Raw genomic sequence first — 16,921 nt, 5'->3', positions numbered from 1 at the left:
GCTCACACCGAAACTGCTGAAACGTCCAACCAGGTTATGCTCACACTCGAGACACTCCAAGTCATGTCTGCTCCTCGGCTCCTCAAGGAACCTGTTACTTGTCAGGCAATGCCTGCATTTGAACCTGGGGGGCTGTGGAGACATTTTGCCCAGAGGGACAGGACCGCTGGGGGAGGGAGTGTATTTAGGCACCCTTGGGGGGCTGGGGGGTCTGTCATATCACAGCAAACTAGTGACTACATTTCTCATCCTGCACTGTGGCCTACAAACATGGCTGCCATGGACTACACTTCCCACACACACACGTTTACCTCCTCTGGAATTCTAATCACACACACACCTGTTGCCAATCTCTCACTCACTAGCTCCAAGCTATAAAAGAGACTTTTTGAACACCATGACTTGGTGTAGTATGGAGTGTTATCACCATACCAAGCGGTTGTACCTTGTTCCTTGTATTGATTCATGTTTTTTGATCTAGTTTCTTGTTACATGTTCTCAATTCTTGCCTTGCCTCACTTATGCCTGTTTGTTGATCGCCTGACCCATTGCCTGTTATTTTGACCATGCTATTGTCTCACAATTTGGATTTATCTGCCTGCCTGTCTCTAAATAAACTCTTATCTGCATTTGCATCTGTCCTTACCTTCATTACTTAGAATACGTGATAAATTACATGACTTTAAACTGTATTATCTTCTTCAACTCCAAAATAATGAAACTGTAAGATGAGTCCCTGGCTTTAGGGAGGAAAGCATGGTTTGGCGACAATGTACCCTTGGTGTGACCAAAGGAAAAATGTGTACAGAAGAGGTACAGCAATAATACTTGAAGCTTGTTCACTTCCTTAGTAGATGTCAGGATGAGTATCAGAACAGATTTATTTTACGGACAAAGGGTTAAAACATCCAAGGGTTCAAAGGGTGATGCTGAGAGCAAATCTAGAACTATGGCTAGATCGTACAATGGGACCATATGTTTTGAAGCTGGCTTAAATGACCTGGGGCCTGTACCAGGAAGCTGGTTTGGGTGGCTAGGCAGGTAAGTTTCAGTTTAGATTTTGCCAACCCTGGGTATTAGGTATCATGTAAGTGGCTCTGCTTTTACTGGTGTTCATCACCACAGTAACTAACACTCCACGGCTGACCTGCTCCAGGGCAGGTTTTGTTCTGGGTAAGAGAACTCAAACCCAACTTGGACCAATCAGTTGTGAGCAAAGTGACATATAAGTGACGCAACGAATTCAACTCCCCAGCACAAACTGTAAGAAGAAGAGAACGTCACAGAGAAACATTTACTTAAAACAATTTACATTTATATTAAATGAAATTACATGAAATATGTCGGGGTTATAAATTTTCAATCCGTTTATTCTCACTGTGAGCCTATAAAAGTAAACGTTTTCAACCCGAAGTACGCACACATGCTCTTTTCCCATGTTGAACGCTATTGGCTGTTCTGTGCCGACGTCACGCGTTTATGTGCACGCGCTCGTGGACTAATCAGAGCTTAAGGATCAAAGCCTGAGTTGACAGAGTATGTTGATAACCAGTGTCATGGTAGCAGTAAAGTCTGATTGGATTGGTTTGGTTTTGTCAACTCGAAACTAATCCCATAACCCTGTGTTTGTTCAACTAGCTTCATGGAACAGGCCTCTGTTCCCTTAAAAAGTCTCCACACAAAAGTGATGAATGTCAGAAGGTATTTTAAGGCATGCAGAAATGACAGCCTCTCATTTATAGTGGAAAAGGCTTTGTCCTTATCCAACCAAAAAATAAAAAATAAACAGAGCACTGGGACAAAACTGTTATTTTTGCGCAGATATGCTAACGATTATTAGCTGGATTTTGTATCCTTTTTATAACACTGATTTATGTCTATTCTCAGTTTAGGAACACACACAATCCCAGGATGGCTGGCACAACACAATTTCTTCATTTAATCTCGGCAGCTCAAAAACATCTCAGACTGGGGCGCCGTCTAGTGGCGAACAGGTAAAGTTGAATTAACCCAACGACATGACAAAAACAGTCCTGCTCTGCTCACACCATTTATAACAATCAGTATGAGAACACACTTCTTTTCCCCAAATACATTATCTGATCAGACATGCAAAAACATTCAGATCACAGAACTCTTCTCTTGTGATTGGTGCTGTAGACATCTAAAATACAATAAATCGACATTTACACATTGAACAGTGCCACAAGTAATCATACAGCTGTGGAGACCGATCAGATTTTATGAGTGAAAAACAATATGTAGGTACATTCTTTGAGGTAGTGTTCAAATAGTATGTATTGTGCATTCAGTGCAGACGTTGGTATTGCTCTAGTTACTGTAGTCCAGCTATTATTGTTGTAGCTATTAAATCTAGGATTAATAAATTAGGTGATGAACCGCATGGCTTAAATAAGTATGATTTGAGAATCCAGAAAACATCATTGGCCTTGTTTGATGATGTTGATAGCACGCAGGAAGAAGCGGTTGTTGTGGCGAGTTTTCTTGGGGACTTGGGTTTGGAAGTACCTGCCTGTTGATACCTTCTGAAACAGACTGTTACCTGGATGGCCATGTGTCCTTGCAGATTTTCAATGACACACCCCTACTTGCACTTTGTCCGTGCTAGGTTAAGCAATGAAAAGAAGAATTAAGCTTGACTACATTTACAGCAGATGCCCTCATCCAGACTGACTTACATTTATCTCATTCATACAACTGAGCAGTTGAGGGTTAAGTGTCTCTCTGAAAGGCCTAGCAGTGGTAGATTGGCAGTGCTGGTAGTTGAACTAACAAACTTCTGATCAGTCGTCCAGCATCTTAACCACTGAGCTACCACTGTATCCATTTAGTACACAAGCAGTGTTAGAATTTCTTTATCATTACAGACGGCCTGTGATGCTCAAATAACTATTCTACTATACTAAATAGTGTTGAGATTATATCCTGTCAACTGTTCATATTTATGATAATCATACCGTGTCATATAGTGTGTCTAAATATCACGTTTCTTTACTGTAGCAGGAGAACTTTATTTGGGACAAAGCCATGAAGAGACAGGGACACACAGCGAATAAGGCATTATGGTTTATTGTGAAATGTTTTGTTAACTACTCACTAGTCAGTATTAGGCCTTTTGTTCCAACACAGCATGACATCATATGTATTCACATGCTGCCACTCAAACTCAGGGGGTGTGAGTAATTTATTAATTATAAAAACACCAGACCCGTTTGAGCCATAAGTCATTTGATTGTGACTTGTTGCAGGTACAGATTTACAATGTTAGCATCTAATATAGGATGTATTTCTGTGGCAGTATGACAGAATGAACCTGACGGAGTTTAACCAGTCTGATCTCTGTGAGCATTTCTCCTGTCCAGAGAGATCTGGATCTCCTGCAGTTTATATCTTACTGTACGTGTGTTCAGCTGCTGTGGTTCTTCTAACAGTGTGTGGAAATATGCTCGTCATCATCTCTGTTCTTCACTTCAAGCAGCTTCACACACCGACAAACATGCTCGTGTTCTCTCTGGCTGTGTCGGATTTCCTCGTTGGTGCTTTAGTAATGCCATCGATGTTAATGTGGACGATCGAGTCATGCTGGATTTTTGGGAGAGATTTCTGCATCAGTTTTTGGTTAATTAGTGGTTTCATCGCAATCTCGTCCATCTATAATATCGCTCTGATCGCTGTGGATCGGTATTTGGCTCTCTCAAACCCCTTTCTCTACATGAACAGAGTGTCTGTGAGGATCACTGGTATTGTAATTGTATGTGTCTGGTGTGTGGTGCTGGCCTATAGCTCATTACTCTTATATTACAACGGAAACTTTACAAATACTGTAATGTGTCCTGGAGAGTGTTATCTCTTTCTGAATGAGGTTTCGTCTGTAATTGACCTTATATTTTCATTTATATTTCCACTCTCTGTCATAATCATATTGTATACTCTAGTGTTTGTGATTGCTAAGAAACATGCCACTGCTATCAGAGAGCTTAATAATCACACACGGCCTAAAACACAGAAAATCACCTCACACTCGATGAAATCTGAGAGAAAAGCAGCTAAAGTCCTGGGCATTTTAGTGTCTGTGTTTCTGATGTGTTTACTTCCGTATTTTATTTACAGTTTATTAGGTGATGTTATTGAAGTACAGACAGAAACATTTCAGAAACTTGTGATTTTGTCTTGTCTTAATTCCACCATTAATCCTGTTATTTATGCTCTGTTTTACCCGTGGTTTAGGAGGTGCATTAAATTAATTATAACTCTGCGAATATTCCAGACAGACTCTGCATTAATCAATATTCTTTCATAAATAGCCTCTTTTTGATGATGTGCCTAAATGTTGCTTTTATATTAGATTTAATTTAAGCTTCTATAACAAATCTAATTCCCACCATCAATATAATAAATATTTACAGTACTGTATTATATAATATAAGAGCTTTATTCTGTTTGATATTATATATTATTCAATACGGTGTTGATCTGGATATTTGGGGAGAGGTTCCTGCAGTTTTTTTTGTTTTGTTTTTGTTTTGTTTACTGTTAATTTTTCACGATATTATCCATCTATAATAACACTCTGATCTCTGTGGGTCAGTATTTCACTCTCTATACAAACACAGTCTCTAGGAGGACTATGCATAGTATCATGTTCTTTAATCGGTGTGTGTCTGGTGTATAAACATAGCATTCTTTATTCCAAGGGAAATGTCATGAGTTTTGTAACGTGTTCTAGGTCTGGGTTTTTGGTGTTTATTCTGTATTTTATTTACAGTTTATTAGGTGATGTCATCACACTACAGACAGAAACATTACAGAATTTATAAACAGGTTTTGTCTTAATTCCTCCATTAATCTATTAATTTATTTATTCTCTGTGGGTTTAGGAGGTGCATTAAATTAATTATAACTCTGCATATATTCCAACCGAGCTCTGCATTAATAAATATTCTTTCATTAATAATCTTTTTTTCTGTTTAGTTCTTCTGATGATATGGCTAAATATTGCTATTGTAAATAATTTTAACTGTAATGAAATAAATCAAATCTCCCAATACACCCCCCCCCACACACCCCATCTGTTAATTGTGTGCATTAAACATGTATGGTCCAAGGGAAAACAAGTTTTCATAAGAAAAATATTAACTTGTGCTTTTATTGTGATATTTATAAAGTTGGTGTTATTAAGGTAAATGATCAATCTACAGTGTTATACAGATATTTAGGCATATTGAATCATTTTAAATGCAGATGAGTGCTGAGTGAATGTCTGTGTTTTCTGTCACTGCATTACAAATACAGTTTGCATGATATTTAATCTTAAAGCTTTCATGTTATTACAGCATTGAAAGTTGGAATATGGGGGGGGCTTTGGCCTAATAAATAAGACTATATTTACATAAAATAGTGCCACAAATGAACATATAGATATGGAGACAGATCAGACTTTACAAGTGTAGTAGATACTGTAGCGAGCTTAGACAACGGTGAGCTGAGCACAGACACACAAGAGGCTGTTTATGTGGCAAACGTGGAGAGTTTATTTTTTAGTTCTGTGGGTGTGAGGGTGCAAAGGAGGTGCAGTGGGGTGAAGTGCTCATGCGTTGGTGTCGTCTGTAGGGTTGCAGAGGGCGTGTTGGGGGCTTTAATTAATTAATCAGTCAAAGAATTATCAAAGAACATTAATCAATGCCTCTTTTTGATGATGTGCCTAAATTTTGATTTTATATTAGATTTAATTTAAGCTTCTATAACAAATCTGTACCAGGAAGCTGGTTTGGGTGGCTAAGCAGGTAAGATTCAGTTTAGTTTTTGCCAACCCTGGGTATTGGTTATCATGTAACTGGCTCTGCCTTTACTGGTGTTCATCGCCATAGTAACTAACACTCCACGGCTGACCTGCTCCAGGGCAGGTTTTGTTCTGGGTAAGAGAACTCAAACCCAACTTGGACCAATCAGTTGTGAGCAAAGTGACATATAAGTGACACAACGAATTCAACTCCCCAGCGCAAACTGTAAGAAGAAGAGAACTTCACAGAGAAACATTTACTTAAAACAATTTACATTTATATTAAATGAAATTACATGAAAGATGTCGGGGTTATAAATTTTCAATCCATTTATTCTCACCGTGAGCCAATAAAAGTAAAGGTTTTCAACCCGAAGTACACACACATGCTCTTTTCCCATGTTGAAAGCTATTGCCTGTTCTGTGTCGACGTCACTCGATTACGTGCACGCGCTCGTGGACTAATCATAGCTTAAGGATCAAAGCCTGAGTTGACAGAGTATGTTGATAACCAGTGTCATGGTAGCAGTAAAGCCTGACTGGATTGGTTTGGTTTTGTCAACTCGAAACTAATCCCATAACCCTGCGTTTTTCAACTAGCTTCATGGAACAGGCCTCAGTTCCCTTAAAAAGTCACCACACTATAGTGATGAATGACAGAAGGTGTTTTAAGGCATGCAGAAATGACAGCCTCTCATTTATAGTGGAAAAGGCTTTGACCTTATCCAACCAAAATCAGTCCTGCTCTGCTCACACCATTTATAACAATCAGTATGAGAACACACTTCTTTTCCCCAAATACATTATCTGATCAGACATGCAAAAACATTCAGATCACAGAACTCTTCTCTTGTGATTGGTGCTGTAGACATCTAAAATACAACCAATGGACATTTACACACTGAACAGTGCCACAAGTGATCATACAGCTGTGGAGACCGATCAGATTTTATGAGTGAAAATCAATATGTAGGTACATTCTTTGAGGTAGTGTTCAAATAGTATGTATTGTGCATTCAGTGCAGGCGTTGGTATTGCTCTAGTTACTGTAGTCCAGCTATTATTGTTGTATCTATTAAATCTAGGATTAATAAATTAGGTGATGAACCGCATGGCTTAAATAAGTATGATTTGAGAATCCAGAAAACATCATTGGCCTTGTTTGATGATGCTGATAGCACACAGGAAGAAGCTGTTGTTGTGGCGTTTTCTTGGGGCCTTGGGTTTGGAAGTACCTGCCTGTTGATTTCTTCTGAAACAGACTGTTACCTGGATGGCCATGTGTCCTTGCAGATTTTGAATGACACACCCCTACTTGCACTTTGTCCGTGCTAGGGTAAGCAACGAAAAGTAGAATTAAGCTTGACTACATTTACAGCAGATGCCCTCATCCAGACTGACTTACATTTATCTCATTAATACAACTGAGCAGTTGAGGGTTAAGTGTCTCTCTGAAAGGCCTAGCAGTGGTAGATTGGCAGTGCTGGTAGTTGAACTAACAAACTTCTGATCAGTCGTCCAGCATCTTAACCACTGAGCTACCACTGTATCCATTTAGTACACAAGCAGTATTAGAATTTCTTTATCATTACAGACGGCCTGTGATGCTCAAATAACTATTCTACTATACTAAATAGTGTTGAGATTATATCCTGTCAACTGTTCATATTTATGATAATCATACCGTGTCATATAGTGTGTCTAAATATCACGTTTCTTTACTGTAGCTGGAGAACTTTATTTGGGACAAAGCCATGTAGAGACAGGAACACACAGCGAATAAGGCATTATGGTTTACTGTGAAATGTTTTGTTAACTACTCACTAGTCAGTATTAGGCCTTTTGTTCCAACACAGCATGACATCATATGGATTCACATGCTGCCACTCAAACTCAGGGGGTGTGAGTAATTTATGAACTATAAAAACACCAGACCCGTTTGAGCCATAAGTCATTTGATTGTGACTTGTTGCAGGTACAGATTTACAATGTTAGCATCTAATATAGGATGTATTTCTGTGGCAGTATGACAGAATGAACCTGACGGAGTTTAACCAGTCTGATCGCTGTGAGCATTTCTCCTGTCCAGAGAGATCTGGATCTCCTGCAGTTTATATCTTACTGTACGTGTGTTCAGCTGCTGTGGTTCTTCTAACAGTGTGTGGAAATATGCTCGTCATCATCTCTGTTCTTCACTTCAAGCAGCTTCACACACCGACAAACATGCTCATGTTCTCTCTGGCTGTGTCGGATTTCCTCGTTGGTGCTTTAGTAATGCCGCCGATGTTAATCTGGACGATCGAGTCATGCTGGATTTTTGGGAGAGATTTCTGCATCAGTTTTTGGTTGATTTGTTGTTTCCTCACAATCTCGTCCATCTATAATATCGCTCTGATCGCTGTGGATCGGTATTTGGCTCTCTCAAACCCCTTTCTCTACATGAACAGAGTGTCTGTGAGGATCACTGGTATTGTAATTGTATGTGTCTGGTGTGTGGTGCTGGCCTATAGCTCATTACTCTTATATCACAATGGAAACTTTACAAATACTGTAATGTGTCCTGGAGAGTGTTTTATCTTTCTGAATGATGTTTGGTCTGTAATTGACCTTATATATTCATTTATATTTCCACTCTCTGTCATAATCATATTGTATACTCGAGTGTTTGTGATTGCTAAGAAACATGCCACTGCTATCAGAGAGCTTAATAATCACACACGGCCTAAAACACAGAAAATCACCTCACACTCGATGAAATCTGAGAGAAAAGCAGCTAAAGTCCTGGGCATTTTAGTGTCTGTGTTTCTGATGTGTTTACTTCCGTATTTTATTTACAGTTTATTAGGTGATGTTATTGAAATACAGACAGAAACATTTTTGAAACTTGTGAATGTGCTTTATCTTAATTCCACCATTAATCCTGTTATTTATGCTCTGTTTTACCCGTGGTTTAGGAGGTGCATTAAATTAATTATAACTCTGCGAATATTCCAGACAGACTCTGCATTAATCAATATTCTTTCATAAATAGCCTCTTTTTGATGATGTGCCTAAATGTTGCTTTTACATTAGATTTAATTTAAGTTTCTATAACAAATCTAATTCCCACCATCAATGTAATAAATATTTACAGTACTGTATTATATAATATAAGAGCTTTATTCTGTTTGATATTATATATTATTCAATACGGTGTTGATCTGGATATTTGGGGAGAGGTTCCTGCAGGTTTTTTTTTTTGTTTTGTTTTGTTTACTGTTTATTTTTCACAATATTATCCATCTATAATAACACTCTGATCTCTGTGGGTCAGTATTTCACTCTCTATACAAACACACTCTCTAGGAGGACTAAGTGTAGTATCATGTTCTTTAATCGGTGTGTGTCTGGTGTATAAACATAGCATTCTTTATTCCAAGGGAAATGTCATGAGTTTTGTGACGTGTTCTGGGTCTGGGTTTTTGGTGTGTTTATTCTGTATTTTATTTACAGTTTATTAGGTGATGTCATCACACTACAGACAGAAACATTACAGAATTAATAAACAGGTTTTGTCTTAATTCCTCCATTAATCTATTAATTTATTTATACTCTGTGGGTTTAGGAGGTGCATTAAATTAATTATAACTCTGCATATATTCCAACCGAGCTCTGCATTAATAAATATTCTTTCATTAATAATCTTTTTTTCTCTTTAGTTCTTCTGATGATATGGCTAAATATTGCTATTGTAAATAATTTTAACTTTAATGAAATAAATCAAATCTCCCAATACACCCCCGCCCCCGCACCCACACACACCATCTGTTAATTTTGTGCATTAACATGTATGGTCCAAGGGCAAATAAGTTTTCATAAGAAAATATTAACTTGTGCTTTTATTGTGATATTTATAAAGTTGGTGTTATTAAGGTAAATGATCAATCTACAGTGTTATACAGATATTTAGGCATATTGAATCATTTTAAATGCAGATGAGTGCTGAGTGAATGTCTGTGTTTTCTGTCACTTCATTACAAATACAGTTTGCATGGTATTAAATCTTAAAGCTTTCATATTATTACAGCATTACAAGTTTGAATTGGGGGGCGGGGGGGCTTTAGCCTAATAAATAAGACTATATTTACATAAAATAGTGCCACAAGTGAACTTATAGATATGGAGACAGATCAGACTTTACAAGTGTAGTAGATACTGTAGCGAGCTTAGACAACGGTGAGCTGAGCACAGACACACAAGAGGCTGTTTATGTGGCAAACGTGGAGAGTTTATTTTTTAGTTTTTAGATCGCGGGAGGAGCGCTCTTTCTCTTTTGTGCGCCAGCTGCCGGCCTGTCGTCACAATACATTCTTTGGAGTAGTGTCCAAATAGCATGTCTTGTGCATTCAGTGCAGGCATTGTTATTGCAGTAGTTATTATAGTCCAGACATTAATGCTCTATCTGTTATGCTGTATACATAAAATAGGTGATAAACTGCATGGATTAAATGAAGTCACCTCCAAAACTATTCGCATGGAAAGGTCAATTTATTTATTTATTTATTTATTTAGCTGTAGACTGAAGAAGTTTGGGTTTGAGATCAAAAGAGTATTATGAGAATTTCAGTTTTTATTTCTTTGTATTTATATAGATGTGTTAAACATAAAAGAACATAGGGCCTTCGGTTTGGAAGTGCCTGCCTGTTGATTTCTTCTGAAACAGACAGTTACCTGGATGGCCATGTGTCCTTGCAGATTTTGAATGACACACCCCTACTTGCACTTTGTCCGTGCTAGGGTAAGCAACGAAAAGAAGAATTAAGCTTGACTACATTTACAGCAGATACCCTTATCCAGACTGACTTACATTTATCTCATTAATACAACTGAGCAGTTAAGGGTTAAGTGTCTCTCTGAAAGGCCTAGCAGTGGTAGATTGGCAGTGCTGGTAGTTGAACTAACAAACTTCTGATCAGTCGTCCAGCATCTTAACCACTGAGCTACCACTGTATCCATTTAGTACACAAGCAGTGTTAGAATTTCTTTATCATTACAGATGGCCTGTGATGCTCAAATAACTATTCTACTATACTAAATAGTGTTGAGATTATATCCTGTCAGCTGTTCATATTTATGATAATCATACCGTGTCATATAGTGTGTCTAAATATCACACGCTTCTTTACTGTAGCTGGAGAACTTTATTTGGGACAAAGCCATGAAGAGACAGGGACACACAGCGAATAAGGCATTATGGTTTACTGTGAAAATGTTTTGTTAACTATTCACTAGACAGGGCCAACCAAGTTCTGCTCACACCCGAATCTGCTGACACGGCCAACCAAGTTCTGCTCACACCCAAATCTGCTGACACGGCCAACCAAGTTCTGCTCACGCCCAAATCTGCTGACTCAGCCAACCAAGTTCTCCTCACACCCGAGTCTGCTGACTCAGCCCACCAAGTTCTGCTCATGCCAGAGTCTGTTCACACGGCCCACGAAGTTCTACTCACGCCCGAGTGTGATGACACGGCCAACCAGTATCTGCTCACGCCTGAAACTGACGTCATGACCAACCAGGTTCTGCTCATGCCTGAAGTGGACGTCACAACCAACCAGGTTCTGCTCACGTTTGAAACCGATGTCACAACCAATCAAGTTATGCTCACGCCAGATTCACCTGACACAACCAACCACGTTCTGCTTACACCTGAGTCTGTTGACACGACCAACCAAGTTCTCCTTATGCCTGACACCGACGTCACGACCAACTGAGTTATGCTCACGCCTGAGTCTGTTGACACGACCAGCCAGGTTCTGCTCACGCCTTGCCTCGTTTATGCCTGTTTGTTGATCGCGTAGCCCATTGCCTGTTACTTCAACCATGCTATTGTCTCATATCATATTATTGATAAATTTGGATTTATCTGCCTGACTCTCTCTAAATAAACTCTTATCTGTATATGCATCTGTCCTAACCTTCATTACGTGGAATACATGACAAATTTACATGATTTTAGACTGTTTTATCTTGTTCAACTCCAAAACAATGAAACTGTAAGACGAGTCACTGGCTTTAGGAAGGAAAACGTGGTTAGGCAGCAATGTACCCTTGGTGTGACCCAAGAAAAAGTGTGTGCAGAAGAGGTACAGCAATAATGCTTGAAGCTTGTTCACTTCCTTAGTAGATGTCAGGAAGAGTATCGGAACAGATTTATTTTAAGGACAAAGGGTTAAAACATCCAAGGGTTCAAAGGGTGATGCTTAGAGCAAATCTAGAACTATGGCTAGATCGTACAATGGGACCATATGTTTTGAAGCTGGCTTAAATGACCTGGGGCCTGTACCAGGAAGCTGGTTTAGGTGGCTAGGCAGGAAAGTTTCAGTTTAGTTTTTGCCATCACTGGGTATTAGGTATCATGTAAGTGGCTCTGCTTTTACTGGTGTTCATCACCACAGTAACTAACACTCCATGGCTGACCTGCTCCAGGGCAAGTTTTGTTCTGGGTAAGAGAACTCAAACCCAACTTGGACCAATCAGCTGTGAGCAAAGTGACATATAAGTGACACAACGAATTCAACTCCCCAGCGCAAACTGTAAGAAGAAGAGAACTTCACAGTATCGTTGTATCGTTTTTATAACACTGATTTATGTCTATTCTCAGTTTAGGAACACACACAATGCCAGGATGGCTGGCACAACACAGTTTCTTCATTTAATCTCGGCAGCTCAAAAACATCTCAGACTGGGGCGCCGTCTAGTGGCGAACAGGTAAAGTTGAATTAACCCAACGACATGACAAAAACAGTCCTGCTCTGCTCACACCATTTATAACAATCAGCATGAGAACACACTTCTTTTCCCCAAATACATTATCTGATCAGACATGCAAAAACATTCAGATCACAGAACTCTTCTCTTGTGATTGGTGCTGTAGACATCTAAAATACAACCAATGGACATTTACACACTGAACAGTGCCACAAGTGATCATACAGCTGTGGAGACCGATCAGATTTTATGAGTGCAAAACAATATGTAGGTACATTCTTTGAGGTAGTGTTCAAATAGTATGTATTGTGCATTCAGTGCAGGCGTTGGTATTGCTCTAGTTACTGTAGTCCAGCTATTATTGTTGTAGCTGTTAAATCTAGGATTAATAAATTAGGTGATGAACCGCACGGCTTAAATAAGTATGATTCGAGAATCCAGAAAACATCATTGGCCTTGTTTGATGAGGTTGATAGCACGCAGGAAGAAGCTGTTGTTGTGGCAAGTTTTCTTGGGGCCTTGGGTTTGGAAGTGCCTGCCTGTTGATACCTTCTGAAACAGACTGTTACCTGGATGGCCATGTGTCCTTGCAGATTTTGAATGACACACCCCTACTTGCACTTTGTCCGTGCTAGGGTAAGCAATGAAAAGAAGAATTAAGCTTGACTACATTTACAGCAGATGCCCTCATCCAGACTGACTTACATTTATCTCATTCATACAACTGAGCAGTTGAGGGTTAAGTGTCTCTCTGAAAGGCCTAGCAGTGGTAGATTGGCAGTGCTGGTAGTTGAACTAACAAACTTCCGATCAGTCATCCAGCATCTTAACCACTGAGCTACCACTGTATCCATTTAGTACACAAGCAGTGTTAGAATTTCTTTATCATTACAGACGGCCTGTGATGCTCAAATAACTATTCTACTATACTAAATAGTGTTGAGATTATATCCTGTCAACTGTTCATATTTATGATAATCATACCGTGTCATATAGTGTGTCTAAATATCACATGTTTCTTTACTGTAGCTGGAGAACTTTATTTGGGACAAAGCCATGAAGAGACAGGGACACACAGCGAATAAGGCATTATGGTTTACTGTGAAAATGTTTTGTTAACTACTCACTAGACAGGGCCAACCAAGTTCTGCTCACGCCCTAGTCTGCTGACACGGCCAACCAAGTTCTGCTCACGCCCAAATCTGCTGACTCAGCCAACCAAGTTCTCCTCACACCCGAGTCTGCTGACTCGGCCCACCAAGTTCTGCTCATGCCAGAGTCTGTTCACACGGCCCACGAAGTTCTACTCACGCCCGAGTGTGATGACACGGCCAACCTGTATCTGCTCACGCCTGAAACTGACGTCATGACCAACCAGGTTCTGCTCATGCCTGAAGTGGACGTCACAACCAACCAGGTTCTGCTCACGTTTGAAACCAATGTCACAACCAATCAAGTTATGCTCACGCCAGATTCACCTGACACAACCAACCACGTTCTGCTCACGCCTGAGTCTGTTGACACGACCAACCAAGTTCTCCTTATGCCTGAAACCGACGTCACGACCAACTGAGTTATGCTCACGCCTGAGTCTGTTGACATGACCAGCCAGGTTCTGCTCACGCCTTGCCTCGTTTATGCCTGTTTGTTGATTGCGTAGCCCATTGCCTGTTACTTCAACCATGCTATTGTCTCATATCATATTATTGATAAATTTGGATTTATCTGCCTGACTCTCTCTAAATAAACTCTTATCTGTATTTGCATCCATCCTAACCTTTATTACGTGGAATACGTGACAAATTTACATGCTTTTAGACGGTTTTATCTTGTTCAACTCCAAAACAATGAAACTGTAAGACGAGTCACTGGCTTTAGGAAGGAAAACGTTGTTAGGCAGCAATGTACCCTTGGTGTGACCCAAGAAAAAGTGTGTGCAGAAGAGGTACAGCAATAATACTTGAAGCTTGTTCACTTCCTTAGTAGATGTCAGGATGAGTATCAGAACAGATTTATTTTAAGGACAGAGGGTTAAAAGCTCCAAGGGTTCAAAGGGTGATGCTGAGAGTGAATCTAGAACTATGGCTTTATCCCGCAATGGGACCATATGCATTGAAGCCGGCTTAAATGACCTGGGGCCTGTACCAGGAAGCTGGTTTAGGTGGCTAGGCAGGTAAGTTTCAGTTTAGTTTTTGCCATCACTGGGTATTAGGTATCATGTAAGTGGCTCTGCTTTTACTGGTGTTCATCACCATAGTAACTTACACTCCACGGCTGACCTGCTCCAGGGCAGGTTTTGTTCTGGGTAAGAGAACTCAAACCCAACTTGGACCAATCAGCTGTGAGCAAAGTGACATATAAGTGACGCAACGAATTCAACTCCCCAGCACAAACTGTAAGAAGAAGAGAACGTCACAGAGAAACATTTACTTAAAACAATTTACATTTATATTAAATGAAATTACATGAAAGATGTCGGGGTTATAAATTTTCAATCCGTTTATTCTCATCGTGAGCCTATAAAAGTTTACGTGCACACGCTCGTGGACTAATCAGAGCTTAAGGATCAAAGCCTGAGTTGACAGAGTATGTTGATAACCAGTGTCATGGTAGCAGTAAAGCCTGACTGGATTGGTTTCGTTTTGTCCACTCGAAACTAATCCCATAACCCTGTGTTTGTTCAACTAGCTTCATGGAACAGGCCTCTGTTCCCTTAAAAAGTCACCACACTATAGTGATGAATGACAGAAGGTATTTTAAGGCATGCAGAAATGACAGCCTCTCATTTATAGTGGAAAAGGCTTTGACCTTATCCAACCAAAAAATAAAGAATAAACAGAGCACTGGGACAAAACTGTTATTTTTGCGCAGATATGCTAACGATTATTAGCTGGATTTTGTATCCTTTTTATAACACTGATTTATGTCTATTCTCAGTTTAGGAACACACACAATGCCAGGATGGCTGACACAACAAAGTTTCTTCATTTAATCTCGGCAGCTCAAAAACATCTCAGACTGGGGTGCCGAACAGGTAAAGTTGAATTAACCCAAAGACATGAAAAAAACAGTCCTGCTCTGCTCACACCATTTATAACAATTAGTATGAGAACACACTTCTTTTCCCCAAATACATTATCTGATCAGACATGCAAAAACATCCAGATCACAGAACTCTTCTCTTGTGATTGTTACTGTAGGCATCTAAAATACAATAAATGGACATTTACACATTGAACAGTGCCACAAGTGATCATACAGCTGTGGAGACCGATCAGATTTTATGAGTGAAAAACAATATGTAGGTACATTCTTTGAGGTAGTGTTCAAATAGTATGTATTGTGCATTCAGTGCAGGCGTTGGTATTGCTCTAGTTACTGTAGTCCAGCTATTATTGTTGTATCTATTAAATCTAGGATTAATAAATTAGGTTATGAACCGCACGGCTTAAATTAGTATGATTTGAGAATCCAGAAAACATCCTTGGCCTTGTTTGATGAGGTTGATAGCACACAGGAAAAAGCTGTTGTGGCGAGTTCCCTTTCAAAGGGAACTTATACGTTGCATTGAGCATAACAGTATGGGAAGTGCCTTGCGCGTGTGACCGGTATCTGAAGCTTGTGTAAAATCATGCCTCTACTTATAGGCCTGCCATGATCAGGTGACGGGGCAATTAAGCGCGTCGCATGATATATATATATGGCACCTGTGAACCACGCCGCCAGCCTTATTATCTTCAGCGAGACTGCATGTCTGTTGTTTGTGTGACAGAAACGCTCCATTTCTACTCTATATTTTCTCAAAATCTCTAAACTTTTCTATCCCTTTTTTTTTAGAAAAAAAGAAAAGAAAAGAGAGGGAAGTAATGAGCGAGAAAGAATTCAGGAAGTGTGTTACGGCTTGCTCCCGTTTCATCACGGGGAATAGTGCACATTTTCTGGGTGAAGTGTTTAGGAGTGTAGCATGTGATGGCAGCCTCGAGAGGCTGCGGATGGTAATGCCTACATTAAGCAGCTCGGCTCGCAACTCGCGCTCTTCTCAGAAGCCGAAGCGAGTTGGGTTTCAGAGCCTCGCGGATCTGGGCCGGCCGCTGCCGAGGCAGCTAGCCATCTCAGGTTCGGGGGATGTCTTATGGATCTGGAAGAGGAGCCTGAGACGACGGCTGCTCTATCTTTTGCTCTGTCTTCCGGGTTTGGCTCTCCGCTGGATTTTCCGCTATGGAAAGCCAAAAGGGGAAGGAAAAAACACACACACAAAAATAATAGTAATACGTTATTCCTCTCTGACTCCGAGGAGCCAGAAAGATGTGCAAAAAACTGAGAGCAGCATGTAAGCTGAGAGCACTACAGCATATAAGCTGAGAGCACTAC

General features: G+C 39.9%; 2 protein-coding genes across 2 annotated transcripts; both read left to right on the top strand.

The window, feature by feature from the left end:
• Positions 1 to 3,328: 3,328 nt before the first annotated feature.
• On the top strand, positions 3,329 to 4,321 carry LOC128617057 (trace amine-associated receptor 13c-like). The gene has a single exon (XM_053640030.1). The coding sequence runs from the start codon at positions 3,329 to 3,331 to the stop codon at positions 4,319 to 4,321; it is 993 nt and encodes a 330-aa protein (XP_053496005.1).
• A 3,513-nt stretch (positions 4,322 to 7,834) lies between these two features.
• Positions 7,835 to 8,917, top strand: LOC128617049 (trace amine-associated receptor 13c-like). Its single transcript, XM_053640018.1, has one exon. It carries the CDS (start codon positions 7,835 to 7,837, stop codon positions 8,825 to 8,827), a length of 993 nt encoding a protein of 330 aa, XP_053495993.1. The 3' UTR covers positions 8,828 to 8,917.
• Positions 8,918 to 16,921: the final 8,004 nt, after the last annotated feature.

Source organism: Ictalurus furcatus, chromosome 2, assembly GCF_023375685.1.
Source record: "Ictalurus furcatus strain D&B chromosome 2, Billie_1.0, whole genome shotgun sequence".
In the NCBI taxonomy this organism is placed as follows: Eukaryota; Metazoa; Chordata; class Actinopteri; order Siluriformes; family Ictaluridae; genus Ictalurus; species Ictalurus furcatus.
Note: the sequence above shows the minus strand (reverse complement) of the source record. Positions and strands in the feature narration are given on the sequence as shown.

Coding starts and splice junctions, on each gene's coding strand:
- LOC128617057 (XM_053640030.1), top strand. CDS start 3,329: ATGAACCTGACGGAGTTTAACCAGTCTGATCTCTGTGAGCATTTCTCC.
- LOC128617049 (XM_053640018.1), top strand. CDS start 7,835: ATGAACCTGACGGAGTTTAACCAGTCTGATCGCTGTGAGCATTTCTCC.